Genomic DNA, 27,362 nt, shown 5'->3' with positions numbered 1-27,362 from the left:
GTCAAATTTTCAAAACCGCGTAACTCGGGGCCTAAAGACTATACTTTTTACTAGCTTTGCTGGGCTAAACTTCCGAAGAGAGGGCTTTAGATTGCAATCCGGTGCACATACTCCCATGATGATGTATAACCTTGGGGACGGCTTTTTATTTCTTTTCTATGTGTGTTAACTCGTTTTTTCCGGCTGAAATGCTGCTAGCTTTCCATAGAATCTGACAATTATTTGTTTTGAACAACAATCGAAAAATTAGATTCGACCAGAGATGCTTCTAAAACATATCCAAACACAGAGTTAGCCAATGATGAAATCGAGGCTTTAAGATGTGTAATCAAAAGATTTTTAGGAAATTAAAAAATTCAATCACTGAGGAACGACCAGGCCGCATAATTTAACTAAAGAATGTTTATATAATCTTGTTATTCTTCCAAACTTTTTGTCCATTTTTAAGAAATGTGAAGTGGTCAATCTATCAATTAAATGTAATAGCTTTTCTCTGCCCTAACAGCCTTCTTTGTCTTACCATTATCAAAATGTCATTTTTGAAAACGGATTATTTTACTTTTTCATTCATTTTTCAATAGCTTGTTGAACACATTCCTGTAAAAAAAAAAGGCGAGTAGTACATCCAGTACTCAATGACAGGCTTTAGGAAAATGTGTTTGACAATCAACGCCCGCACACTGTTATGATTGTTTATTTTTGTGTACAACAGTAACACGGCCTAATGGACGGGGCATGTGACAAAAAACTAGACTTTTAATTGATTAGCTCTCTCCTCTTTACTCTTATCATTGTTTTCGTGAACGGTTGGGCATCTGGTATAGCCGCCTGGATCGATATATTTGCAGGGCACATCAGAGGCGCTTGTATTGGTGCGAAACCCATTTGCAAACGCTCGTTGCTTTCTTGGTGTGCCGTTTCGCTTTCTCTCCTCCTCTCACTCGCTCACTCTCGGAATATTGCAGCCGTAATCGGGGTGTTTGGGATTAGATGGATTCTTGGAGATTAGAACGGGTAACTTTTTGTTGTTGTTATTCATACCATATTTTTATACACACATCTATCTTTTCATTGAGAGAGGGGTCAAAGGTGGTTCCTATAGCCCTGTAGCTTTTCTTCCAGCGCCTCTTAGGCGCGCGTGTGTGTATGTGTGAAGCGAATGACGCATTCCCATAGTTCCCAAGCAAATGAAAACAATGATGGCAAGCAAACGGGGTTTTTCTCTCTCTCTTTCTCTCTGTGAGACAGGCTCATAGGTCCAATCACCAGAGAGACAGAGAGAGAAAGACAAAGAGAGAGAGAGAGAGAGAGAGTTGGATTTGCTTAAAAACAACATATACATGGCTGTTTCGACACGCGGCGACCTTTACACAGAGACCGAAGGAAAGTTTAGGCTCTATTGTTTGGCTGTTTAGGAATGTTTAAGGACCACCGTTCTTTTTACCTCGAAGAAAACTGAGAACCAACACTTTTTGATGGAAAAAATGATGATGGGGGTTTTCAAGGGGGGGGGGGGGGGGGGGGTTGGTTGTTCTATTCTGCTCTTTCTCCATTCTGCGCGTTCTTCGTTCATTCAAAGCCATGCGTTTGCGCGCCCGTATGTGTGTGTGTTCGGGGAAGATTTTAAAAGCATTAGAATATAGCGGTGTGCATCGTTCGCTCTTGTTGTTGCCTGTTGGTGTTAGTATATGCTTCTGTCGCTTCGAAGAAAAAAGCGAGAAGAAAAGAAAAAGAGACAACAACACCCCGGCCGCTACTCCTCGGATATGTGCGCGTGTGTGAAGCCTGTCTAATGGAAGACGTGCGTGCCTTTTTTGAGGCACGGTTTTCTTTATAATACTCCAGTATCAGGCTCAAAATCTTTAAATGTTTATAATAAAACTACGGTTGAAAATTTTTAGAACTAAAAGCACAAAACGACGCCAAATCGGCAGCAGCGCGCGGTCTCTGCGCCTCTTGGACGGCGTTGCTTTTTCGCAGGCAATTAAACTTTTCACACACACACACACACACACACACACACACACACACACACACACGTGTACATATGTGTACACAACTACACGCGCTCGAAAAGAATGTGTGTGTGTTGTTTTTTTCCCCCTATCTTACTATTGTTACACTGTGTGTGTTTTCTTTCGTGAAGCTTCACACACACACACACAACGATGGGCAAGTATAATATAAAAACATGGGAAGCAAACACGAGATGTGGCTCCTTTTCTTGTGTGAAGCCTGATAGAGCATCGGCAGCATCCATATCATGCACACACACATGTACAGACCAAACCAATCGGGAGCTTTACAATGGCGGCTTCTTTTTCTGTCTGTCACTCTCTCTCTCGCTCAGGTCTCATGGTGTTTAAAAATGAAGGAAAAATGCACACACACACTCTCACAACCGCACACACACACATACAGATAAAGCATGAGCGACTGTATTCGTGATACTGTAAGGGTAAAAGGGGGCAGGGGACGGTGGTAGGGAGTAGTGGTGGTGGTAGGTTTTGCGCCGTAGCTCCATCCCGCTCACGCCAAGGTGCGGCCAGGCCCCGGAGGTAAGCGTACGGTCGCCTTTTTTCCTTGACCTCCGTCGGGGTACGGTCGTGAATGCTTACCGTATTTTCCTACCGTACGGTGAGTGGAGTGAACATACAAAGCAGCAAGCAAGCAAGCGTGCAGCACCGAAGCACCCAGGCAGCAGCAGCAGGCAGCAGTAGAAGCCGAAGCCACAGTGTGTTGGCCCCTTTTGGCGGTAGGCAATACGGCGGCGGATAGGCAACAGAGGGTGGTGACCGACAGGCTAGCACCACAAAGGCAGCAAGCAATCAAAAAAAAAAGCTTCCCGAAAAGCATCGAGCTGTGCGTATCTGTGTGTATGTGTGTGTGCAGTGGCTTCAACACACAAGCCGCGCTCGGGAACACCGATTGTCGCGCAACACCCTCGACCGCGGGGGTTGCCAACACAAAAGAGGACACAACGCACGAACAGAGACAGGCTCTCTAGAGAGAGGCAAGTGCGTGGTAATCTGGAAATTGTGAAGACTTTCGTATTGTGCGGTACATCGTGTGTTTGTGTGTGTGTGTGTGTAGTGTGTTTAGAAGAAGGAGATCAGTGTCCTGCATCATCATCTCTAACTTATACTGTCTTATAATGCCCTGTGTTTTGTGGTTGTCGCCCTAAACCAATCGCATCATACAAAAGGGTCGTGCCAGTAACCTTTTCGCCTGCTGCTGATGGGGTATGAGACGCGCGCGTGTGTGTGTGTTATACGTGTCCTGGTCGTCCCGCGGTCGATCCACCACACAAGCGCAAGGAAAAAAGAAATCCTCCCCCGATCGATACAGGCTCTCTTCTATCAGAAGAATTAAACAAACGAGTATAAACAAAACGCCTGTCCCCAACACACAACAACGTTAAACTCAATTAAAACTGTACAATCAACGCGGGTTTAGAGGAAGCACCCAAGCACACACACACACACGCCGAGAAAACAAAAGCGACAGTGTGTGTGCTTGTATGTGCTCGGGGCACGGTTTTGATGATGGTGATGATGATAAGAAAGCAAAGAGAAGGAAAAAAGAAGCGCAGTTTTTGCACCAATTCACCAATACTTTGAGAGGGACAGTGTTTTGCTAGAAAATCATTCTCAAATGGTAAAACAATAGGTAGCTCCATCGTTACCATTCATCCTAACAGACCGAACAACAACGGGAAGCGCGTTACAGGCAAGTAACGCAAGAAGCGTTACCTACTTGCGTTATCCCAGTGGGCAAGGTAGCACATACGGGAAGGCAGGGGTTGTGCCCGTATATGAAGCTGGTGGTTGTGTGCGAGCAAGTCTACGACCGATCAACCGACGGTTGGCTGGCTTGCTGGTGTACGCGCACAGCGCCACCCCGCGCAAGACCAACGTACTAAAAAGCAAGTGACGTGCCAAAGTGAGAAAACCCTCAAAGCTGGGCGCGCGACGCTCCATCTTACTCCTGCTCACACACACGCGTGGATTCTCATTTCGGGCGATGAGCGGTGTGTTGCCATTGGTGTTGGTAGCTTTTTAGCTTTTTTTTTTGGGAATGCGTGCAGCAATGTGTTTCACGCGGGCTTAGTGGCGCTGAGAACTCTGAAGCGGCGGTGCGCGCGCGTGTCTAGTAGTAGACAACGCAATTAGAGAGCAAAATAGCGCCGCGTGAACGCACTCTGCATCTGCTGTTCACACTCTCACGCAGCAACTGTCTCACTTACCCAGTGAGCAAAACCGCATGGCGGCGTCTACTCAGAGTTGCTCAGTGGCTAGTCGTACAGTAGTTATGCTTTTAGGTGTTCCGGTGAAGCCGCTGCTCGCTATGTGTCACTCTGTCACATAAATTGACAGTTTTTGTTTTGTATTCTCAATAGCTTCTTCTTCTTCTTCCTTGGCACTACAAACACTCGAAAGGTCTCGCCAAACCAATTCTGGCTTGTTATGGCTTGAGTTTTGGATGGGATTTGAACCTCGGTCGTGTCGTGTAAAGACAGGCGTCAGTTAACACATCGGCCACCGGAGGACCGCACCACGAATTTTTAATAACTAGCCTTAAAACTATAGATTCTTCTTCTTTGGCTCTACAACCTCAAGAGGTCTTCTGATTACCTTGATTCGCAATAGCTGAGAGTTGACAGTCGCTTCCAAGGAACACTCCTTGTTATTTGTTTTCCGCGTTGTCGGCTTCTGTACTGTTGTTTGACATCAGAATGAGATGTACAAGCTACCATTGTTTGAAGCAGAGGGTAACAAGAATTAGCGACAATTTACGGTTTGGCCATTTTTTTAATTCATTAAGGAAGGCCTGGACATATTGCTTTTTGTTTTTTCATTCATAAAGAACGGTCTGGCCGTATTGCTCTGGCCATATTGCTACGTACACCTAAAATGAGAAAAAAAAAACAAAACAACTCTGATTATAGAAGGTGATGGGAAATGTATGAAACCTTGGGCAGAACAAACAGAACAATATGTTACACACTCGCAGACACACCTGACCATTTTTTCTGAATTGCTTTCAATTAAGTCAATTTTTCCTTTTTTTTCGCATGTGTTTTTCTTTGGCACATTGAGCGCGCTGTTTTAGGAAGTCCTGCACACAATTAGCACACCGCTATGTACACAGGATTGATGATTTTAAAAATTGCAAATCTCTCTGTATTTTTCCCTCCCGGAAAAGCCGTAACCGTGTGTGTATGTACCTCCGGGTAGATCGCTGCTAGTTAGGCGGAGAAAAACAATGTTGCCTTTCGATTGGTCAAAACATAGGCAGCTGCTGCTTGGATTCCTCCAGACGTAACGCGCAATGAGATGAGAATAGCTATGAGATGGGTGAGATGAGGTTTCACGTAATGAGAAGAACGGTAGCGTGAGAGTGAGAAGAAAGAGATAGAAAGCAAATGGGAAGATGGGAATCGACATGAAGTTCTGTCAAAATGGAGATTTTGACACACGCACACTTCTAAGAGAGACAAAACTGATGCGAGTAGCGCAGTTTTTAAGGGATACAAAACGGCGTGAAGCATGCCCCGCAAGCAAATGTACAGAAACGGTGTGAGATGAGCGAAAATGTTGCGCTCACTACCGAAAGATTCATACCTCTCTCTCGCGCGCGAGATGCATGAGATCATGCTTGCTTACGCGCGTGCTTGCCACAAGCGCCGCCGCGTCGTGCGTGCCATTGTATTAATGGTACGATGGTGAGAGCTCAAGCGCATATGGCGCATCTCCATTGGAACGCGCGCACTGTACAGCGTGTGTGCGTCAGAGCCCACCACACCGTGTATCGACCCAACTCGCTCACCGGCGTTATGCCTCTGCGGGTTTCCGAGATGTGTTGGTAACGCGCTCTCGCGCCCAACTTCTCACGCTCACCCGGTGTGAAGTGAGCGCGAACGGCAGCCCCACGTCGTCGCTGTGTTGTGTGGTATGTGCGCGCGGACGTGTATGATGATGCCCTGTGCAGCGACCGTCTATCGGCACACTACAGTTGCTGGTCGACAGCGGGCAGAACAGCAAGCAGCAGTGTACGGAATCTACTGTAAGCTCTTGGCGAGCGTTACCCAGCATCACAGTATATATATATACACGCATATCTCGCTCTCGTTCGCTCTCACGAGGACCAGGTGTACGGTCGCCCATCTCGCTTTTGTGTCCTTCCCCGGTTGTGTGTGGCACAATTTCTCGTTGTCGGGAGCGATTGAGAATTGTGGGGATTTGCTTTATTTTTTGGCTGTGGTTTTAAAAGGAAGACAGTTTTTTGGAATCCCCCAACAAGCACGCCCGCGAAGATTGTGTGTGTGTGTGTGTGTGAAATTTAAATGGTGTACTGTGTGTGTGTGTGTGTGGTATATGATGTGCGTTAAGACGACCCAAATGCGATCGATTTTGTTGTGCCCGTGGGGAAGATTTTTTATTCGCTCCTTACGAAATCGAATCAATTAGGAATTGGGGCATACAACGAAATGAAAATATGTTTTTGAATCAACAATTTTGTATAAGCTTTTTCGCTTGAGCTACTCCAAGTGTATGTGCGTGTGTGTATGTACGGGCGCGCGCGCGCCCCTATGTGTGTGTGGATATAAGTGAGAAAGCATCTCTCAAATACAACCGCGCGAATGATGACGATGATATACTGGGTCCCAAAAAAACGGGCACGAGATCGGAACTAAAGCAAATGAAGCAAAAGATTTTTCGATTAGTCGTAAAAGAATAAAATAAAAGCCCCTGCAAAAGGCACGGGGGCCACCCACCACCAAAACGTTGCGTCGCCATGTCGCGTGTGCGCCGCGCGCCATACAGTTTGTTAGTGTGTTCCCTATATGAGAGCGCCCTCGTTCGCGGGCGCGCGGTGTGTGTAGAAGCGAGTACCAACATGCTCGCATTTTTGTTAACTCTGGGTAGTGTGAAAAAAGCCTTTCGGAGCCACAGTTCGCTAGCAAAATAGTAAAATTCATGAGCGCAAAATTGCACAATTTAAATGGCACCCATTCCATTCCCTCGCTCCGTGTGTGTTTGTGTGTGTGTATATTTGTTGGTGCGCGCTGGCATTGCTATTACTAATAAAACTATAGCAACAGCTACTACTAGTACTACTCACTACTACTACAATCACATCATCACCATCTACTACACTACCCACCCCCCCTTTGTTGCGACCGCGTTGTGAGAAATTACTAAAAATGGAAGTGTTGGCCCGGTGGCGGCGGCGGCGGCGACGCGCGCGTCGCTACTACGGCTTCCAACACGGGTGCGGCGTCTCGCTCACTCGCACATACATATATGTATATAATACGATCGGAACGCCTTTTTCTCCGCTTTTTGGCGCTCTTTCGTTCGTGGCGCTCGCTCGCTCTCGCGCACTGTTCCCGGTTCGTGCTCACGTTTTGCCCTTTCGCTCCTGAAGAGGGAGAAAAGAAACAAAAAAAAAAAAACGTTTGCACCGGATTTTGTTCACTATCAACCGCTCAAAAAGAAAAAGAAAACAAAGGAAAAAAGGAAAAGAAGAAGCAGCAGCACCGCCAGCATCATCTCAGCGCAACACCAGCAGGAGCAGTAGCAGCGTGTTCCTCTAGGGAGAATATGAGTGTGTTGTTACGTGAGTGCGTGCGAAAGAAATTGTAGTACGAAAGCAAAAGATCTCTTTGGTTTGGGTGGCGCGGGCCCCGACCAGATGATTTACAAAAGCAGTTAAGTTCGAAAAGGAATCGCTGCAGAAAGTAGTTCCTCTTCTGTTGTTATAACGAATTAAACGGATGCTAATGTCCGACCCCGGTTAGCAATTAGCAGTGGTTTTCCTTTCATGGCGCCCAAAACTCTATCCGCGGTCAATCGACGAGCGCATCAATCAACCAAAAAGACCGCCACAATTCAAACAAATCAGCCGTAGCAGTGTAGCTGCACCATACAAAAAAGCAAGAACCAACGGCAGTAGTAGCAGCAAAACTCTTCTTTTAAAAAGCAGAAGTGTGTTTCCTTCCCCCTTAAGCAGCGCCAGGATACAGCTGCACAAGAAGCGCAGCAGCAGCGAGCGAGCTGGATTGGATGAAAACCGTTGTGCGTGTGTTTGTGTATGCGTGCTTGTTCATGTGTGCAATGGCGTTTGAGAGAGTTAGTGCTATGTGTGATTTTCTACAGAAAAACAGGCAAAAAGAAAAGAAACAATTATATTAGTAGTACCTTCTTAAAGAAAAACAGCTGCAAAAAAGTGTATTGATAACAAGAGGGAGTTTTTTTGCACGAAAAAAGGATATGATGCGCACACACACACACACACACCAGTGGTGGGCAAAAGGATGATGGACTCCAGGTTGCAAAAATTTAATACAAAAAAAACACGCGCACTCACTTCTCCATCATCGAATGCCGGAAGTGTGAGGTGCGCGCGTGTGTGTGTGTACGTGGGGGGATAGTATAGTTTTATGGTGTTGCGTACGTGTTACATATCCTTTCTCGCTCACTCGGCGAGAATCACACACATACATATAAACTAGCAAGAAGCCCTTATTTTATTGGAGGTTTCTTTTTCCGGTGTCCTATCTCTTTCACGTTGAAACACATTTTATGTCACGACTATTCTTGTGGTATGAGTATCTTGCCTCTTGTGTGTGTGTGTGCGCGCGCGTGTACATGTATAGGCCGGGGGAAGAGAGAGAATTCTTCCTGTGCGCGTCGTGCTGCTATTTTTTGGGGGGGATTAGATCGCGAAAACTCGTGGAAATTTTAAAAAAAGGGAATTTTCTTTTCCCCGTGACGGGATAATGCATTCGAGTAAGGAAAATCATTACTGGAACTGGCGCTCCGAACGCCGGTTTTCACACGAGCAAAAATGGAATGGAGGATATACGCCGGGCAGTAGCAGTTCGTTGAACCCGATGTAAAAATATGGTACATTGGTTGGACAACAGGCTACAGGCTCTACTTATCGTCAAATCCGTATATTGTGAAACCTGTTTTTCCCATTCGAAATTCCACCAATTGATGTTTTTTTTGTTCATTGGGGGGAAAAAAAGCAACCATGCTGCTCATTTTAATTTCCTCACTATTTGGTGGGTTTTGGTTGGGATGGGGAATTCGCTTTGAAGAATCTAAAACAAATATCCTTCCGGTAACGCGTTTCTCTGCCGTTGCGGCGTTGTTTGGTCGTTGTCGTTGTTTTACGTTTAATTTTTTTTCTCTTCCTTTTGGCCTTGATCGTTTCCATAGTGAACGGTCACCGCGTGCCCCATCGACAGTAGTGAGAGAACAACTCACTCTCTCATCTCACTTGGCTGCTTTTTCAAATAAACACGCGGCGAGCAGAAGAGAAGAGCGCCGTTCGGTTTTGTGTGTGCGTGAAATGTGCTGCTCTCTCGCAATGGCTTCTTCGATCGCTCACCGCGTGCTGCGTGCGCAATGGCGTCTCCCTTTGTTGGGTTGCGCGCCGCCATTAAACATTATCCTGCATTGCAATGATGAAACACGGTCGGTGGCGGGCATGATGAAATATCGGGACAAAAAAATGTCCCAGACTAAATAAAATAAATTACAAGCCAAAAACAACGCACTCAAACTCACACACATTTTAAGCTGGTTTTGAGAGCGTTTAGCTACTTCGAGTAAAATGTTTCTCGAAGTGTCTTGTCAACTGGCTGGGATGATTGTGGAATCATCCACGGTGTGAAATGTCACAAGGATCAACGCATGGTAACATAGTTTTAAAATGCACTGAACATACTGAACCCCAGGACTTGCAAATAGGAAGCCATCGTGCCGGGACACGGTGTGATGAAGCCAAAAAACCACTCTTGCAAACACAACATGGTGGCCGCGGCGCGTCCCGAAACGGAAACGCAAAAAAAAGAGACAAACATCGAACGATAGAGCGAGACCGAACCAAACAGGCCATGTTGGCGCGCGTGCAAAGTACATTTCGGTGCGTTTCTCTTCCTTCTCTCTCTCGCTCCCACTTCTTCTCGACCGGGATAAAATTCTGGTTTTATAGAATGATGGAACAGCAAAAAATAAAATGGAAATAAAATTTTAACTTCGTTAGCCCAAAGGGTTGTTCTCCTTCCACCCAAAATAGGTGTGTGTAAAAGAAAATGGAGGAAACACATGGTAACACACAGTTTTCTGTTGTGTTGTGTAGTAGATATAAATGTACCTTTCTCTACGCAAAAAGGAAGCTTCTTGGGGGCGTTTGGTGGATGTGTGTTAATACCGATCACTAAATATTCCGTGAGGTGTGCGTGTGTGACAAAAACCGCGTAAAGAGAAAACGCAGCTGCAATTCGCGCGCGCTTTTTTGACTCTGCTTACGCGTAAGACACGCACCAACACACGCGCGGGCTCGCATTCGAATGCCGCCATTATGGGGTTCGCGCGCGCATTTGCCTATCCCCCCCCCCCCCCCCATTCTCTCCCAAAAAAGCAGTCATTACCCTCTCCTCGGGTGGCATATATAAGTTTGGGGAAAATTATATTGGAAGAAAAATATGGCCAAATCACATTTTCCTCCTTTTTGTTGCGTTTTTGATGTCTCTTGAAACTAGACAGCCAAAATGGAACTTTCTGTATGGTGTGTATGTGTGTTGCTACTACCAGAATCCTTCTTTCTCTATTTTGCTTGATGGTGAGCGTGTGTGTGTGCGCGTAACCACGAGCAATCCACCATTGGCACGAATAAATGCTTTTAAAAGTTAGGATTGGGATTAATTAGCTAGGCATGGAAGAATTGTAGTGGTTGGTCTGCTCTATTTTTTGGATGCCTCGATAAAGTCCCAATTTCCTTCAAACACCGGGCTCAATTTTATCGACCTTTTCTCGAACACTCAACATTTTGTGGATCGATTTTTCACCCAAAGAGACGGCGCATCATCACCCATCGGCGTTTGTCACGGTGTTGTTCGTTTTTGTTTTTCTCTTCTTAAAAAACACTGCCGTTTGTCCGCTCACCAATACACCCCGAGATACACGCTAGTGTTGTGTGTGTGTGTGCATGTGAAAGAAAGCGACCGCGCGCGCGTGCTCGCGTTCCGGTACATGCACCAACACACACACATACAGAATCGCAACACGAAACTTGGCTCTTCCGTTGCGTGCAGTGTATAAAGTTGTACGGGTGTGTGTGTCTGCTCTACGAAGAAGAACGAGCACGAGCACGAGCCGAATGTGGCGCCGCCGGTCTCGCTCGCACTCCTGCCATTTTGTATTTTTGGTTCGCGCGGATTCTACCCAGGCGTCGGTTCCCCTTGATGCGCATCCACCACCAACACTAGTAGAACGGCACACGTTTTGGTGGTTAAAATTTATTATTTAAAAATCTCTTTTGAACTGACTTGTCTTTCTCCTGCTTCTCCGGTGTGCTGGAAAAATGGAAGAATCGATAAGCTATGCACAATGTGTGTGTGTGTGTGTGTTTTTGAAGGAAAAACGGTAAAGAAAAAAACGACCCTTATTTGTGAATTCTAGAAAATGTTAATTTTTGGAAAATCCAAGATTAAAAGCGGCCTTTTCAATCAGCTTAATGACGGCCTCATTTAAGGTACGCGTTTAAAAATCCGTACTTTTCTGAATTTAATTTTGGATATCGAATTATATCCAGTCTCCTCTTGCTCACTCACTCACACACGTACATACACTCTTTTACGAAACAGGGAACGTTTGTTGGTATCTAACCCATCTGGCTAATGTTTTGTACTGAGTATATTTGTTTGTTTTGAAACCATGCAGCAAAGTTTTGATGCTTTTGCTATGAAAATATGGATCATATTATACCTAGCCGAGACACACACACACACACGCATGTGAAAGCGAAACCGGAAGAAGGCAAACGCGCGTTCTCTCTACCCTTTCTCTCGCTCTCGCACACACACGTACACACTCACTTAAAATGCGTCCACCATTTTGCTTGGGAGCGATTGCTGCTGCTGCGCACACGTAGCTACGAAGCAAAACACACGATCCTACACACACACACACACACACACGCACACACACACACGTGTCCACACGCACGCACGCGTACGGGGCGCTGCTGGCGTTGAGGCAGCCAGCCAGCCAGTATCACGACCGGAATTCCGGATGTTATTATGTTCGTGTGAGCAAGAAAAGGATGGCTCCCAACTACGATGACCGAACTGACCAAAATATTCTCAGTCACCAAACAAAAAGAGCACACATTTCATCTTTCCGCACGAAAATATTCATCTGCGTTTATGAAATGGGGAGAGAGCGAGCAATGCACAGGAAGAAACGATAGAAAAACAATTCTATAGAAAAAGAGAGAGAGGGAGGGATCGTGATAGAAAAAAAGGGAGGATTATAAGGGATTATAATTATAAGGGAATTTTTTTTCCCTGTCGACTCCTTGCATGAACTAATCGTGAACCTCTGTTTCTACCACGCTGGAAAGATGCTTCATGTGAGTGTCTGTGTGCGTGCGAGTATGGGAATGTAAGGCATCGGGTTCTATGTTTGGGTTGCAATCGGCAAACTTCCCTTTGGATATTCGCACCGACCCCCCAGATTTTTCCAAAAGTTTGCTGCACTTAAATCTCTAGTAGGAGAGTGTTGCTTACTTGCAATTTACGATGAACAGGCTTCCTTGATGTATGAAGTCGATAACACAAAGCTTCCCTGTACCAAAACAATCACCATAAGAGAACGCGCGTCCCCTCGCACTATATGCCCGGGGAAATGTCTTAGTTGTTTTGCTCTATTTTTCACACGTTTGCTGATAATCACCAAACAAAATCCACCGAAAGCACACCACGCTGAACCACTGAACAAAAAATACGCATAATTGCAGAAGGATTTACACGCAGTTGCTGCTTCCGATCTAATTAAGTGTCAAAGACTAAATGAACGCGTCTGTTATGGGTGGCCCTGCACATCTATATAGACGAAACAGGGCAGCGCGTGCCGTGAGTGTCTCCAACGCACCGTTAGAAGAGAGGGGCAAACGCACGACAATAGAACGCACCACACATACCATCGTCTTCTGCACACGCATGGAGCAATTCGGCGAACGGTGGCGATGAGATCCATATGGACAAAAGGTTTACGGGTTTTCGGACAAAATACAGTGTTGTCAAACCCTTGCTCGCTTTCGGGTTTCTGGTGCGAATAAAATATTTAAAAAACCCCTTTAACAAAAACATATGAAAATTTTGAATCAAATTCGTACAAGAATATGACAAAAACATTTGCGTCCGCAATAAATTGTGGTGCATGCGAGGTGTTTGACACGTCTGCTTTTAAAGGTGAAGAGACGGGATGTTTTGGAATTGAGTGGCCAAAATGAAACGAGTTGAACGAGTTACGAGTGGAAACGACGTATACTTCTTCTTTTTTCGCTTTCGTTAGCACCAGAACCTCTCGGAAGGGAGATATCCGGTCCTACAGCAGGCATGGGATTTGCTAGAGTCTTCGGAATCGGTCGCTAGAAGACATCCAGAACCGATTGCCGATTTGTTTTGAAGAAAAGATATGACCGATAAAACTAGGGGGTGCCATTTGTGGTATCGAATCTTGTCCTTTCGAGGGGCCTTTAACTATCCCGGTAACGGAGGATGAAAAAATGCACAGCGCCCAAGTTATTGCAAGAAAAAGAGCTTTATTTTATTACATGGCAGCACACAGATCTTAAGAGCATGATTGCACGCTATCGATCTTGAAATTGCATCTTCAAACCCTGACTAATCGTAAAGAAATGTCAATTTCCTGATTAAACAGGAATAATGTTTTTTTTTCTTCTTGCGAATGGGGTTTCCGTACCAGCTTCAGCTCAGCTAGCCTCAAGCACCAAAGCAGTAAACACAATCAAACAAATGCATTCTTTGTTCGCTAAGAGGCGCGGGACCAACCTGCCGTGCAGCCGTCGTTCAGCAATCGATGATGCATTTCCTGGTAATAAAACGGGGTCCGGGTCTGGTAATAAAACCGGAGTCCGGATCTGTCCTGGGTCGGGGTGTTAGGATGCAATAAAATCACAGTACGCGGTAGATGCTTCGCTGCTGGGAGGATGGTGGAGGGGAATGTATGGGAAGGTGGGGGATGAGGGAGGAATGGCAATGATGAGATGTGTTAATTTCATTTCCCAACAACATACGCACCTTCTGGAGGACTTTTGCTGGTCGTCCTCGTCCAACGGTGACAGTTAAATGTTCATTTGCATAAAATGCAATTGCAATCTTTTTCTTTTAAATTATTCGGTGCTAAAACGGTTCAATTAAGCGGAATGCGTGTGTCGTAAAAACATATATGTGGCCCTCCAATGTGCTGGGAGAGGAAATTATTTTATTTAATCTTCCTTTCTTACTTGTGGACCGTACCAACCGTGAAGCTGGCAGAATCCAATATCCCGGCTCTTTTTTTATGGTATGTGGATGACGACCCTAAAATGGATTTAGTTAGCATTGGTCGTTCAGTGACATTCTTAGGACAGTGCTCAGCCTCCATGGCCGGAGTCGTACAGGTCATTGTCCTTTCACTCATTCAGAATTCAGTTTAGTGGCAGGAGTCCCAGCTCATCGACATACCACAGTACCAGGGACGAATGCTAAATGTTCCATACAGCAGTTCCCAGCGATAGTTGTTGAACGACTTCCGAGGTGTGCGAGATCAGCCCTCAGTACACCTGACCGGTGATGATGTGGCCTCGTTAACCTCCAATCTTAATAAACCAGATGAGGATCTTGGAGCGGTCGGGTCCGGTGGTTTCCACACGGCCGGACCGGGTACCAAATCCCATCCAGAGACCGCCTCCTCCCCTTCTACGGATAAAATCAAGTCACATCAAGTCATAAAAGGTGGCAGGCCCCGAGACCTTTGCAGGATTTTTGAGCCAAAGCAACAAAAGAAGAAGAAGACTGGGTAAAAGACTCGAGACGACTCGTGCCTTCTCTGATATTGAGACCGGGGTTCGGATGGCCCTGGTGTTACTAACTATCCAACTCCGGGAGAAAAAAAAAATCTGAGTGAAGAATGTCAGTAATTCGGATATAAGGCACACAGCAAGATAACATCGGTTATAGGTTATTACACTGACTTAAGTATGATCCTGAGATTTATTTGAGCGGCGTGATATGTACTTCTAAATGGGGATATGGGAAAGACAGCGAAGCAGCATTAATCACCGTATTCATGTGGCGCTCTTCAAGGATTCAACTGGATCCTTACCCACACAGTCTCGCATACCGCATATCGCATATACCCACACTGTCTCGCATATTGCTTCTTCTAAACGTTCCAAATTTGAAGCAGTTCCATCCCAAAAAAGCTGTTGAAGGCGGCAACACAGCTTCATACGACAGGACACCGGGGTTCAAATCCCATCCGGATCGTTCCCCCGGAACTGTGTTAGATAAAGCATTAGCTCTAATAAGCCAGGAAATGGCATGCATTACCTTATTAAGAGGTCGTTAGTATTGTAAACAAAACAATGCAACTTGCTGCATCATCCTCCGGTGTAGTGTTCGTTAGGCTGTAGAGAATGTTCGGGGAATATGGAAATGAGTGTTGGTAAACCGTTCAAAACAAAAGTGACACACCTCGTATGTGTTCCCCCGAACACACATACCCACACACACACACACACATAGTGTCCTGCGCCCAATCGCATGTGTTTCGCATATGAACTTTCTTACCCAACACACATCATAACAGGTGCATTTGTGGTGTGGTGTTTTATTGTTTTTCCTAAGTTTTTATTAATTTATTCTATTTTCGTTCTAAACTAAAGTATTATAGCGAAGCATAAAAGCAGAACAAAAACGCACCCATTGCGTGCGTGCGTGAGTGTGTGTGATTTATTCAAGTGTGCGCGTGCACATAACAAAAAAAAGCAAGTGGTGGTGGTGTTTCCGTGCCAAAGGGAAACACACACACACACAAAATAGTAACAACCAAAAACAAACATACAGTGAAACATAATATAAGTGGTGGTGGCGTGTGAAAATCCCCAAGAGACGGGCGACAGTAAGTGCAGCAGCAGCAGCAGCAGCAAAACCGTTTCTAACCACAATTATACAAATCACCTGATGCACCGCTGGCGCGGACATTGTTGTGCATCGTTTCGTCGCGTCATCAGAAGCAGCAGCAGCAGCGGAAGGAGATTCGTTACCGTTTCTGCACATCGACGAACGAGACGTGCGAGCGGGACGCTAGGCGGAAGGTCCGGTACGCGTTGGGGAGCTGAGACCACCGGAGAGGCGAGTAGTGTCTATTGAGTAACGCGCCGTGCGTGCGTGCGAAAGAGACCAGCACATCACCTCCCTCCCTCTCCCTCTCTCTCTGCTCGTTGTGTGTTTGCATCGCCGAACAGCAGCATCCTTTTCTAAGGATGAGTAGGAGTAGCGGTCAATCGTCGAAAACATCAATATTGCCTTCATCCTTCGGAGCAGCAGCAGCATCAGTAGTTGTGGTGGCGAACTGTTCGAGTACGAGTTAAGACGCATCCCCCGAGTTGGTCTGTGACACTTGTTCAAAGCCCGGGCCCACGATCTAATCTCCGCTTCACTTTGCGCGACCAGCAAACGGGAGTTTGTTTGTTAGTTGGATCTTTTGCTTTTGGGTTCCGATTTTACACCGTTTTATTAGTGTCCCACACCCCCCCCCCCCCCCTCTCTTCACAAGCAGTGTGGTGTTTGTAATTTACTCGGCTACGTCGGCATATGAACGGTTGGTGTGGCTTCTTTACCGTCGTGTGTATTTAACACACTCGCTCCCCACCAACGCATCAGCGCAAAAGGCCCCCCCCCCGCGCGTGTAAAACACCTGCCAACAATTGTTCCGGTCGATCCTACCGCTGGTTCGATTGTTCCCGGTGTAACGAACAGCCGCCAGCGTGCGCGTACCGCGTGTCGTGTGTCGGCTAGCAGCAGAGGAAGATGTCGGAGCACCATCGCGGTGCTTGGGGTACGCGTGAGGACGCCGTCTGGTGGCCGGGTGGCATCTCGTCGACGGAACAGCAAACACTGCAGCACCATCAGCATCTCATCAATCAGCACCACCAACAGCAGCTCGCCCAGCAGCAACTGCAGCATCAGGTCGCGGTACAGCAACAGCAGCAACAGCAGCAGCAGAACCAGCAGCAGCAGCAGCAGCAGAACGACAGCGCCCGGAACAACAGCACAACGTCCACATCCGCTACCCAGCAGCTGTTCTCGTACAAAATGGCCAACAGCTTTCAGAACCCGGTCACGACCATGTCCGGTGTGACGGTGTCCACCTCGAACGCACCGTACGACTACCGGCTCGGCATGAGCACGGTGGTGGCGCGGCCCGGCGACCCACCGACCATGTCCAGCACAGCGCCAACCACCCAGTGGTGGTACCCGGGCGGCCAGAACGCGCTCGACAACTCCCTGCAGCAGCAGCAACAGCAGCAGCAACAACAACAGCAACAGCAACAGCAGCAACAGCAGCAGCAACAACAGCAGCAACAGCAAACTCAACATCAGGTATGTGTAATGTGCGTGGGTGGCTTTTGTCACTACAGGCGAAAACAGGTGTGAAGAGACGGGGATTCGGGGAGGGAGCGGTTGGGGAGATTTTAGGGGTTCTTTGGCGATAAAATACGAAGCCATTAACCATGATCAAGACGAGGACGAAAAGAAAATCTTATCAACTGTTCATCCTCCCCTACCTCATGCTCTGGTGCGCTCTAGCTGCTCAATCCAGTTTCCTGGACAGCTTTTCTCGCCCATCAGGGGGTACTCCTCAGAACTCTTCCGGATAATGAAGCGACCGATCGCTTATAGACCATAAAATCACGTCCGGGAACTTTCTTGAGTTGAGTTGAATGATAACTGTTTGAAGATGATCGAGCAAACCAGGGTTGAAGGATGTTCATGGTGATCTTTGGAAGCAAAATACTGCGACGCCTTATGCTGAATGATGATACATACACGCCAAGAATCACCGTACGCATTTAATAAGCTCGTACGAAAGCTTTATGCCAGTATCGCACCGAACAGTGTCGATTGTGGTGTCTGTGGAGCGGGATATATCCCTGCTCCCCAACCATTCATCGTCCCTGTTCGATAGCAATTTCCGGTTTTATTCAGAGAACGAATTCTCACATCTAATATAGTTACCCACCTTTTGCTCATATTGAATCATCAGATACCGATATTTTCTGTATCGCGCACAAGACTCGTCTGTTCCGTATCACAGAATCAACTTTTTTACACTTCACTAGTCACACTCGCACTTTTCGCCGAAATGCAATCAGCAGCAGCAATTCGGTACAGCCAGCCGCTTGCGGGCGCGAATGGAAAAGGAAAGACCGGAAGATGAACGCACCGCAAGTATGCGTTTTTCGGCCCAGTTCATCGTGGGTAGAGCATTGACTATCTCTATACTTGGAAAGGGTTAGCCTTTTGGCCAGGACGGATAACTGTTCGCAGACGATGACACCACGAACAGGCTCCCGCACAGTGTCAAAACAACTCGGCAAAGGTATACCTGCCATGCCTCTGTCCCATGTCGATCGGGTGTTGTAAACACCACCCCCTGATAGAAACGCAAGTCTGGCTAAATTTTTATTGTTGGTTTATAATTAAAAAAAAAAAACATTTAATGTTGTTAAAACGGAAAATATAATTCCTATCGCTCCTATATAGCAGTTGAATTATATTGTAGGAAAACTATTGACCTTACTGATTAAACTGGTCTGTGGTCACATATCGTCCTTTGAATGCGTAATAATATTTTTCCAAATATTTACACTGTATACACGCTTATAGTAAAATTCATATTCTTATTTTTTTTGTAAAATTTCCCTTAATAGAAATTTTACAACCGATGCTTTTTCGCATAAATCGCATAAAAAATCGTTTTGCGAATACAGTATGTGCTCGACATACGCGACAACAGCAAAATCTGCGTACTCGCTCGAGTTACAGTCAAGGTCTTTACATACCGCCGTTTGACAGCCTAAAAACGAATGGAGGATGAAGAAAAACTATATTGATTGTGTAAAAAAACAAAATTACCCTCGTGTGTGTAACTGCATCACCATCAGGATGTGCATCGTAAACGTTATTAGATTGATCGATCCAACGTTCGGTATGTTCCATGCATAGAAAGAAAATCACATCTTATGTTTCAGTGGCCTTCTAAGGCTAGTTGTTGCACTTGCAAACCGCATCCCCCATCAAAGATAGGTGTTTCGCTAATTCGCAATTCTTTTTTTCTTCTCATTTGCAGAGCCAGTCGCACGTTCAGAATAACGCAATTCTGAACAAAATGGTCACCGGCACCGTTGCTGGTGGTAAGGTTAAAGACAATAAGCCAAGGGGGCGCATGACGGCGTACGCGTTCTTTGTGCAGACCTGCCGGGAAGAACACAAGAAAAAGCATCCGGAGGAGCAGGTCATATTCGCTGAATTTTCCCGCAAATGTGCTGAACGATGGAAGGTAAGTTGGTTTGTGGTGTGGGTGATGCATATCTCCAAAAAAAAGGCGCCGCGGGAATGCTAAGAGATCCGCGCGCTGGGCGAAAGATGGGAGGGCACAACACACGCGGTTTCCGTAGGCCTAGTTTTTTTTATTCCTTTATCCAGTGATGCCAAGCAATCCAGAGCACATGCAATTAGTTGACGACGAATTAATGGGCAGAGACTTCGTTAGCCATTAGTCGGGGCGGGTCCGGTGTCCGAGGTGATAAGGTCGCCGGTCATCACACGACAGAACCGGGGTTCAAATCCAGAACGCCTGCCCGTACGTAAGGGGGTGACTACTTTCAAGTCACAGAACGCCAGAAATGGTAGGCCGAGACCTCTCGAGGTTATAGTGCCAACGAAGAACAAAAAAAAAACGATTGTGATAGGGGTTAAAGTTATAGCAAGGTAACCAGGGAAGGATGATTGGTGTTTATCATCATCATCATCACCAAGTTGGCCTACTCTTTTGAAGAGCACGTCGTCGTGACATGGCCCGGTCAACAATAGATTTCCAGAAAACTCGATCTCTAGCTGCAGCTTCCCATCCGTGTAGGCACCCGATCTCCGACAGATCTCCCTTCACCTGATCCAGCCAACGAACTCGCTGTCGCCTCCCCGACGCCTCGTGCCGAACTGAGGGTCGCTGACAAATACCTTTTTGGCGGGGCATGAGTCCGGATAACATGCCCCAGCCATCGTATCCTGCCAGTCTTCGCCACCGTCAGGATGTCCGGTTCGTCGTATAGCTCAGCAAGCTCGTAGTAGATCTCACATTTCGTGCGGTCTCGAAGAATTCTGGATCTCAGCAGACGGTGAAGGCCGTAGTAGGCACGATTCCCCAGCACAATGCGTCTCCGGAGTTCGCTGCTGACATCGTTATCCGAAGTAACGACAGGCCCAAGATACCAGAACTCCTCTACCACCTCGAGGTTGTCGCCGTCGACTAACTCGCTGCTTCCCACTCGGGCTCTATCACAATGACGAAAGCCAATAAATTGGAGAGACCGATAGAGAATCGTGCCACGGATGTCGTTGTCCAGCCCCGCGCCTCGCATAACACCTTCCAAGGCTATATTGAACAGTAGACAGGAGAGTCTACGTCCCCTTGCCTCACAGACCCCAGCGAGTTTTGAACGACTCTGACAGCATGTTCGATACTCTCACTCTGCGCTGCCTGCATCCCGTTCATGGTGGCCCTTAACAACTGGATCAACTTTCCAGGAAAGTGGTGCCGCTGCATGATGCTCCATAGCTCATTCCTATCTATGGTATCGTAGGCCTCCTTGAAGTCGATAAAGAGGTGGTGCGTAGGGATCTGGCGCTCCCGGCATGTCGGGAAGGATCTGCCGAAGAGTAAAGAATTGGTCGGTGGTGGATTTGCCTCCTACAAACCCAGCTTCCGACGATTTCCGTAGCAAGGGGGGCAAGTCTGCAGAACAAGATCTGGGACAGGATCTTGTAGGTGGCATTGAGGACTGCAATAGCACGATGTTGTGTAGACCGGGTGAATGACGCCCAGCTTCTACTGCTCCGGTAATTCTTCCTGTTCCCAGATTCTCGTGATCAACTGGTGCATTTCGACGGTAAGCCTCTCGGGGCCCCATCTTGAAGAGCTCGGCCGCCAGCCCATCACTACCAGCAGCCTTGTTGCTTTTAAGCTGCTCGATGGCGCTGGCAATCTTACCTAGAGATGGCCGATCTGCACTTCGTCTTCTGCACTGCTGTGTTGCTGCTTCTGTTGGCTTGTTCTGCTACTTGTACCAACCTCTCCTGTCTCAGCTTCGTTCAGATGCCCTTCGAAGTAGCACTTCCACCTTTCGATCACCCTTACGCTCGTCTGTCAGGAGGAGTTTTAGGAGCAAATCCACTCCGTGCCTCTTTCAACCTCTTGTAAAACGAGCGGATGTCCCCGACTGAGGGAGCTGCTCCAGCAGCGCTGTTCATCTGACGCTTCGAAGCGGCGCGTCTTTTCCTGGAAGAACAAGGTCTGCTGTCTCCTCAGTCGTTTGTAGTTTTCTAATTACTACGAAAAAGTCCGGCAATACCGATTAGTACCGGGGGAAAATCAGGAATTTGTTGAATTATAACGAACTTTTTGTTTGTTCTTTTCTCCTTGTTGCAGACGATGTTGGATAAGGAGAAGCAGCGTTTCCACGAGATGGCTGAGAAGGACAAGGCCCGGTACGAACTGGAAATGCAGAGCTACGTGCCTCCGAAGGGCGCCGTTGTGGGACGGGGCAAAAAACGGAAGCAGTTTAAGGATCCCAACGCACCGAAGCGTTCGCTGTAAGTACACCGGCTCGCCAGCTCCGCTTTATATCCTGCAAATCTAACACTCGTTACTCATTGCAGGTCGGCATTTTTCTGGTTTTGTCACGATGAGCGGAACAAGGTAAAGGCGTTGAATCCGGAGTACGGTGTGGGCGATATTGCGAAGGAGCTGGGCCGAAAGTGGTCCGACATGGACGCGGAAATCAAGCAGAAGTATGAACAAATGGCCGAAAAAGATAAGCAAAGATATGAGCAGGTACGATTTCCACCCCCCTCTCCCCCTCCCCCTTCCTTCTCTACCGCCCCACGTAAATGTGTAGCTTACATCTAATTCACCACCGACCAATTGCAGGAGATGACCGAGTATAAGCTGAAGTGTAAAAATGAGCAAGGTGGCGGCACACCCGGTTTGAACCTGCCGCAACAGTTGCAGCAGGCCGGGCTCCAGCATCTCCCGCAGCATGTGCAGCAGGCCGCTGCCGCCCAGCTACAGGCGCAGGTGGTACAGGCGCAGCAGGCCGCCGCCGTCGCAGCAGCGGCCGCCGCTGCCGTCCAACAGCAGCACGACGATGATGACGACGAGGAGGACGGTGACGAGGACGATAATGAGTAAATGGGTGTTGGTGGTCGAGGGAGGGGGCAAGCGCGCGCGCGCAGCACCACACAATCACCACCACCCACCCACCACCACCCACCCACCACCTAACGGTTTTTTTTCTTTCCTTTCTTCCCAACACAACATTCACTCCTCCTCCCAAACCACTCTCTCCCCCCCCCCCATCCCCCCACCCCTTTACCCTTCATCATCCTCCACTCTCGCGACTATCTTTTTCAACAAAAAGAAAGAAAGAAAAAACTACTACCACTACTACTGAAGTGCATTGTTGAATCCTTCAAAAAAAGCCACTCAAAACAATAGCTAAGAAATATGTTTCCCTCCACACACACACACACATACACGCGCACATTCACATCTCGATGCTCATTACAAAAAAAAAAATTACATTACAAAAGTTTTTGCAAACCTTATACTTTAGTGCCGATTTTATTAATTTTTTTTTATAAACGACACACAATTATATAAGGAAAAGAGAGAGAGAGAGAGACAGTGCGCGGAAAAGCGGAAGAGAGAGAGAGAGAGAGAGAGAGAGGGAGAGAACTTATTCAGGAAGCGCTCGTGTTAGTTTTTGCCTAGTTTTTACATCCATAAGAAGAAAAGTAAGAAAAACAAGAAAAAAGTTTGTAAGGTGGGTGGGTGAACCTCCCCACCCCCCCCCCCTCCTCCCCATTAGCCAAGTACAACAAAAAATGAAAGGTATACACGGAAGGATAATGTAGGAAGTGAGGAGAAAGAGAGTTCCATAAAATTCACAATCCTCTGTCCTTCCCTCTTCCCCTTTCCTCCCCCCCCCCCAGCCCCTCCAACCCATTGAAAGCGAATCTGTAAGTAGAGCGAGAAAGAGAGAGAGATTGGAGGTAATGTGTAATCAGACAAAAAAACGGGACGGGAGAGGCCGAACAGAGCGCGGTCCGACCTATGTAAAGTGAACTAATAACAAAGGAAAATGAGGAATATTAGTATGCGTGTGGGGGGCCATGGTTTTGTTGCAGCAGCAGCAGCAGCAGACAGACAGGCAGACAGAGACCCGATCATGCGACCCTCTCATTTGATCGACAAATCATCCTTACAGTTTACCGGTTGCCCCGTGACACACTATCTTGACTCTCCCTCCCCCCGCTCCCTCCTTTTTTTTTTTTAGATTGTAGCAGCCCTTCCGAGGAGAAAAAGAAAAGATGCAAATAGTATCTTTGGTTTTCCTTTGTTTGTTAAGGAGGGGGAGGTGTTTGAAACAGAAAAAACGGTGTGTAATGTCTCTTCTGTGACATTCTTAGCGCATTAATTTTAAGTTCTAGAGAGAGAGAGAGAGAGAGAGAGTTAGAGGGAGAAGCAGGAAAGAGAGATAGGATATTACACCACAGCACCACCACCACCACCCACGCAGTGTGAAACAAAAAAAAACGATCGCTTGATTGTGTTATCGCGGCTCATTCGGTGTGCGTGTGTGTCTGGTGTAAGCGAAAATGCATTATATTGTGGATAATATGCATTATTACATTTTTTTTACTTTCTCAAATTCATCCCCCCCCCCCATTTATCGGTAGTTCATTACTTTTCCTCAAACAAAATAAACAACAAGAAACAAACGAAAAAAAAAGCTAAATAAGAAAAGCCTCTTGCGAACAACAACCACCAGCACCCGCGGGAGGGGGGAACAGGAAATAAAACAGCAGCAGGCAAAATTCGCGCGGATTATGATGATAAATAGCAAACAGATACCCCCAACACACCACCACCCGTTTCACCCGTGGAAGTTGTTTTCCCCTTTATTAGTGGACAGACAAAAGCAAACAAACAAAAAACACACACACACTCCCAGCATATGGACGAACATGATGTCATCAAAATGGGGCAACATTTGAATTTCAACAATTCTTAGCAAACAGCAACAAAAAAAAAAACAAAAACAGCAGGCGGCGGCGGCGGCGGCCACAAATTGAACCTTTGAACGCGGGGGGAAAAGACCCAACATGAAGTGTGTGTGTGTGTGTTTGGGCATGAAAAGAAATGTTCTAACAAAATCAACCATATTGTAAAAGAAATATATAAGTAATCCATATTTAGAGGAAAGAGCGCGACAATGGTATTTTTTTTTTCGTTCTCTCTCTCTCTCTCCACCGTTTTCTCTCCATCGCCCTCTCTCTCTCTCTCTCTCTCTCTACAACACACACACAAACACACATCGTAAGGTGTACATAAACATCTCTTTGCATGTTAAATATGTGTTTCCGGTGCATTTCTTTTCATCCCCTTGTCGGTGTGCCACAGGATGTGTATGTGTGTGTGTGTGTGTGTGTGTGTGGATTCGATATGTGACCCCGGGGTTTTTGGATCTTGGTTGGGTATATCAACCACCCCCCCTCCCCCCCCAAATCCAAATCACTCCACTTCCAATATGTCCACCCTCACACGCGTAATTTTCCCACTATCCATCACTACTACTACTACTACTACTACTACTATCTACCACTTATCCTCCATTATCCTCTATCCTTTTCCCATAGTGGTGTATGTGTGTGTGTGTTGTGTAGTAGGTTTAAAAAGTAAGCAAGACACACACACACACATATTGGCGCAGAAATCATGTAAGGGAAAAAAGGGTTAGCCCCAACCCTTCCTTGGACATAATTAAACAACAGCAACAAAATCACAACAAATACTGTTTAAGTGCGTAGGTGGGATACGCCACAGCGATGTCCAGACTTTTGTGTGTGGGTGTGTGTGTGGGTGGTGATGGTAGAAATACCGGGGGTGGTTGTAGTAGCGCGCACACACACACGAGGTACAGCATACTAGTAAGCGGACAACCGAAACGCGTGTGAAGTGAAATGAAATGAGAATGAGAATGAATGAGAAAAACAAATGAAACACACCCACACACACGCATAACTCACACAACTTTCTTCTTCTGCACACCGGCAGTAGGCAGTGCGCGCACACCTACAAAATGTGCGCGTGCGTGTGCGTGTGTGTGTGGTGTGTGCGGAAACATTGTAATAAAATTTAAAAGTAACATTTTATAGGACAAACAAAACAAAAAAACAAACAAACAACAAAAATCGTAATAATTAAACAGTTTTAGTAAGGCCCACAGGTTAAAAGAATTATAAGATGAAAATTCGTGTAAGCACGTGTAACTAAGGAGCAATGGGGGGGGGGGGGGGAGTGGAGGAGCGTGAGGGAGTGCGTAGAAAGAGGTACGCCAGGAGGGAGTGGGGGAGGGGAAGGGGAAGGGGGAGGAGGGAGTATTAGTCCGAATTCAATTGGGAGAAGAAATAGTTGGATTTACTTAACATTAAATTTTCTTTTCTAATTTTTTTTTTACCTTATAATTGTCCCCCATCGTCCGCCTTTTTTTGTGCATCATTGAAACCATTTTTTTAATAGGGTTAGTGAAAAAAAAAAACCTCTAAACATGTTTTTTTTAAAATACTTTTTTAGTTCTTTTCTTTTGCCATCAATCTGCTTCTCTCGCGTCACGTGTCGAGCGCCGTGACGCATCCTGAAGGTAGAGGGAGGGTGCGCAAGAAGAGACTAAGTTAGCAGGTAGTAGTAGTAGAGAGAGACGGAAAGCAAAAGAGTACGCGAAGAAAGGTAGAAGTGTGTGTGTGTGTGTGTGGTGAAGAAGAAGTATGCAGGACACACCAGCTCACACTGATCACAAAGCTATAGGAAAAGAAAGGAAAAAAAATGAAAGAAGCTCGATATTAGTAGAAAGCGGATAAGAATTCTGAGGCCGTGTGGGTGTGCGCGCGCGCACTCGCGATATTAAAAACAGAAGAGGAAAAAATTATTAGTACACTACGCATACAGAAACAAAAAAAAGAAAACACACACATGAATACACACTCAATACAAATGAATTACAGATAGAAGGAAGAAGGAAGTGCAGCAACAAACAACAAGAGCAACAAAAACATGAATAAACAAATATAAAATCATCATAAGCTAAACAAAAACCCCTTGGAAGAAACACAAAAAAAAAACTGCCTAGAAATAGTGAAAGAGAGAAAGAGAGAAGCGTTGTGCAAAGGGAATTGAAGAAAGAAAATTTAGCTACACAAAATCCTAGGTAATAAGTGATGGGAGGTTCGTTCCAAACCTATCCGTAAGCGATCCGGAGCCGGGGGTTTGGGTCGTATTTTCATATTCCAACGAAATTCGGGCCAACAACCTGTTGTGGGGTGCAGCGCAAACCCATGTGTACGTGAGTGATTCAGAACTCGCTGTATGTTTTGCTTGTGTAGCTACGGGTCGACCCAAACTCATTGCACAAACGGGTCGAACTCGATTCCCCATCGTGAGTACCCTACCTTTATTCATGGCCTGCCATCTCTCGGTTACTAGACTTGTTGATACCACGTGGTTGGATAGTCAATCCTCACTATCAATCTTCAAACTCTAGTGATGGACCAAATCGATGGTTTGGTCGGAATCGATTCCGGAGCGCTCCGAATTTTGCGGCATCGATACGGAAGAGTATGTCCGGAATCAATTTATAGAACCAATTCCGGGACCGGATGAGATACGGAAGTGAATTTTTATTTATTCATTAATATTTATGGCCATTAATATTGAATATTATAGTAATTATTCTCATTTTAGCCTAATCTCTTTACCTTAAATTTTAGGTATCTCGGTTGCGAAAAGTGAGTGCCCGTGAGTGATTTCGAGATCGTAGGGCTACAGAACAATAAGAAGATGTTAGGTACTGGATTTGGTTCCATACATCGGTTACGTACTTGATTCCGATCTTGATCTCCTGAACCGCATCAGGAATCGGATCCAGAAACGGATCGGGAATTTGGTCAGGAATCGGATCGGGATCGAAACAGGATGAGGATCCGGCGTCGGATCTGGAATTGGATCCGGAATCGGAACCGAATTCGACACCGGAATCGGAACCAGGAACCTCGCGATGCACTACTGAGGGAGCTTTTTTCTTAATTCCTGTCGGATGTTCGGTGACGCACATGTGTGTGAGGGGACACATACAGACACATCCCAGAACTGGAA

The 27,362-nt window shown here is 46.4% G+C and overlaps 1 protein-coding gene and 1 long non-coding RNA gene across 6 annotated transcripts; one reads left to right on the top strand and one right to left on the bottom strand.

The window, feature by feature from the left end:
• The first annotated feature begins 2,577 nt into the window (after positions 1-2,577).
• On the top strand, positions 2,578-26,299 carry LOC118517458 (high mobility group protein DSP1-like). Of its 5 annotated transcripts, none has more exons than XM_036063616.1 (6): positions 2,578-2,755; positions 15,751-17,470; positions 19,221-19,430; positions 21,579-21,742; positions 21,809-21,983; positions 22,080-26,299. In XM_036063616.1, the coding sequence occupies exons 2-6, from the start codon at positions 16,898-16,900 to the stop codon at positions 22,338-22,340; spliced, it is 1,383 nt and encodes a 460-aa protein (XP_035919509.1). In that variant the 5' UTR covers positions 2,578-2,755; positions 15,751-16,897; the 3' UTR covers positions 22,341-26,299. The 5 variants fall into 5 exon arrangements, with proteins under 5 accessions (XP_035919509.1, XP_035919512.1, XP_035919508.1 ...); XM_036063619.1 differs by lacking the exon at positions 2,578-2,755 and adding an exon at positions 5,913-6,052; XM_036063615.1 differs by lacking the exon at positions 2,578-2,755 and adding an exon at positions 5,924-6,066.
• On the bottom strand, positions 17,488-18,378 carry LOC118517462. The gene is made up of 3 exons (XR_004908301.1): positions 18,111-18,378; positions 17,656-17,899; positions 17,488-17,571 (listed from the first exon to the last, which is right to left on the bottom strand). It is a non-coding gene; the product is annotated as an uncharacterized LOC118517462 (long non-coding RNA).
• Positions 26,300-27,362: the final 1,063 nt, after the last annotated feature.

This window comes from Anopheles stephensi, chromosome X (assembly GCF_013141755.1).
Source record: "Anopheles stephensi strain Indian chromosome X, UCI_ANSTEP_V1.0, whole genome shotgun sequence".
NCBI lineage: Eukaryota > Metazoa > Arthropoda > Insecta > Diptera > Culicidae > Anopheles > Anopheles stephensi.
The sequence above is the reverse complement of the archived record's forward strand: the minus strand, read 5'-3'. Positions and strand labels throughout refer to the sequence as shown.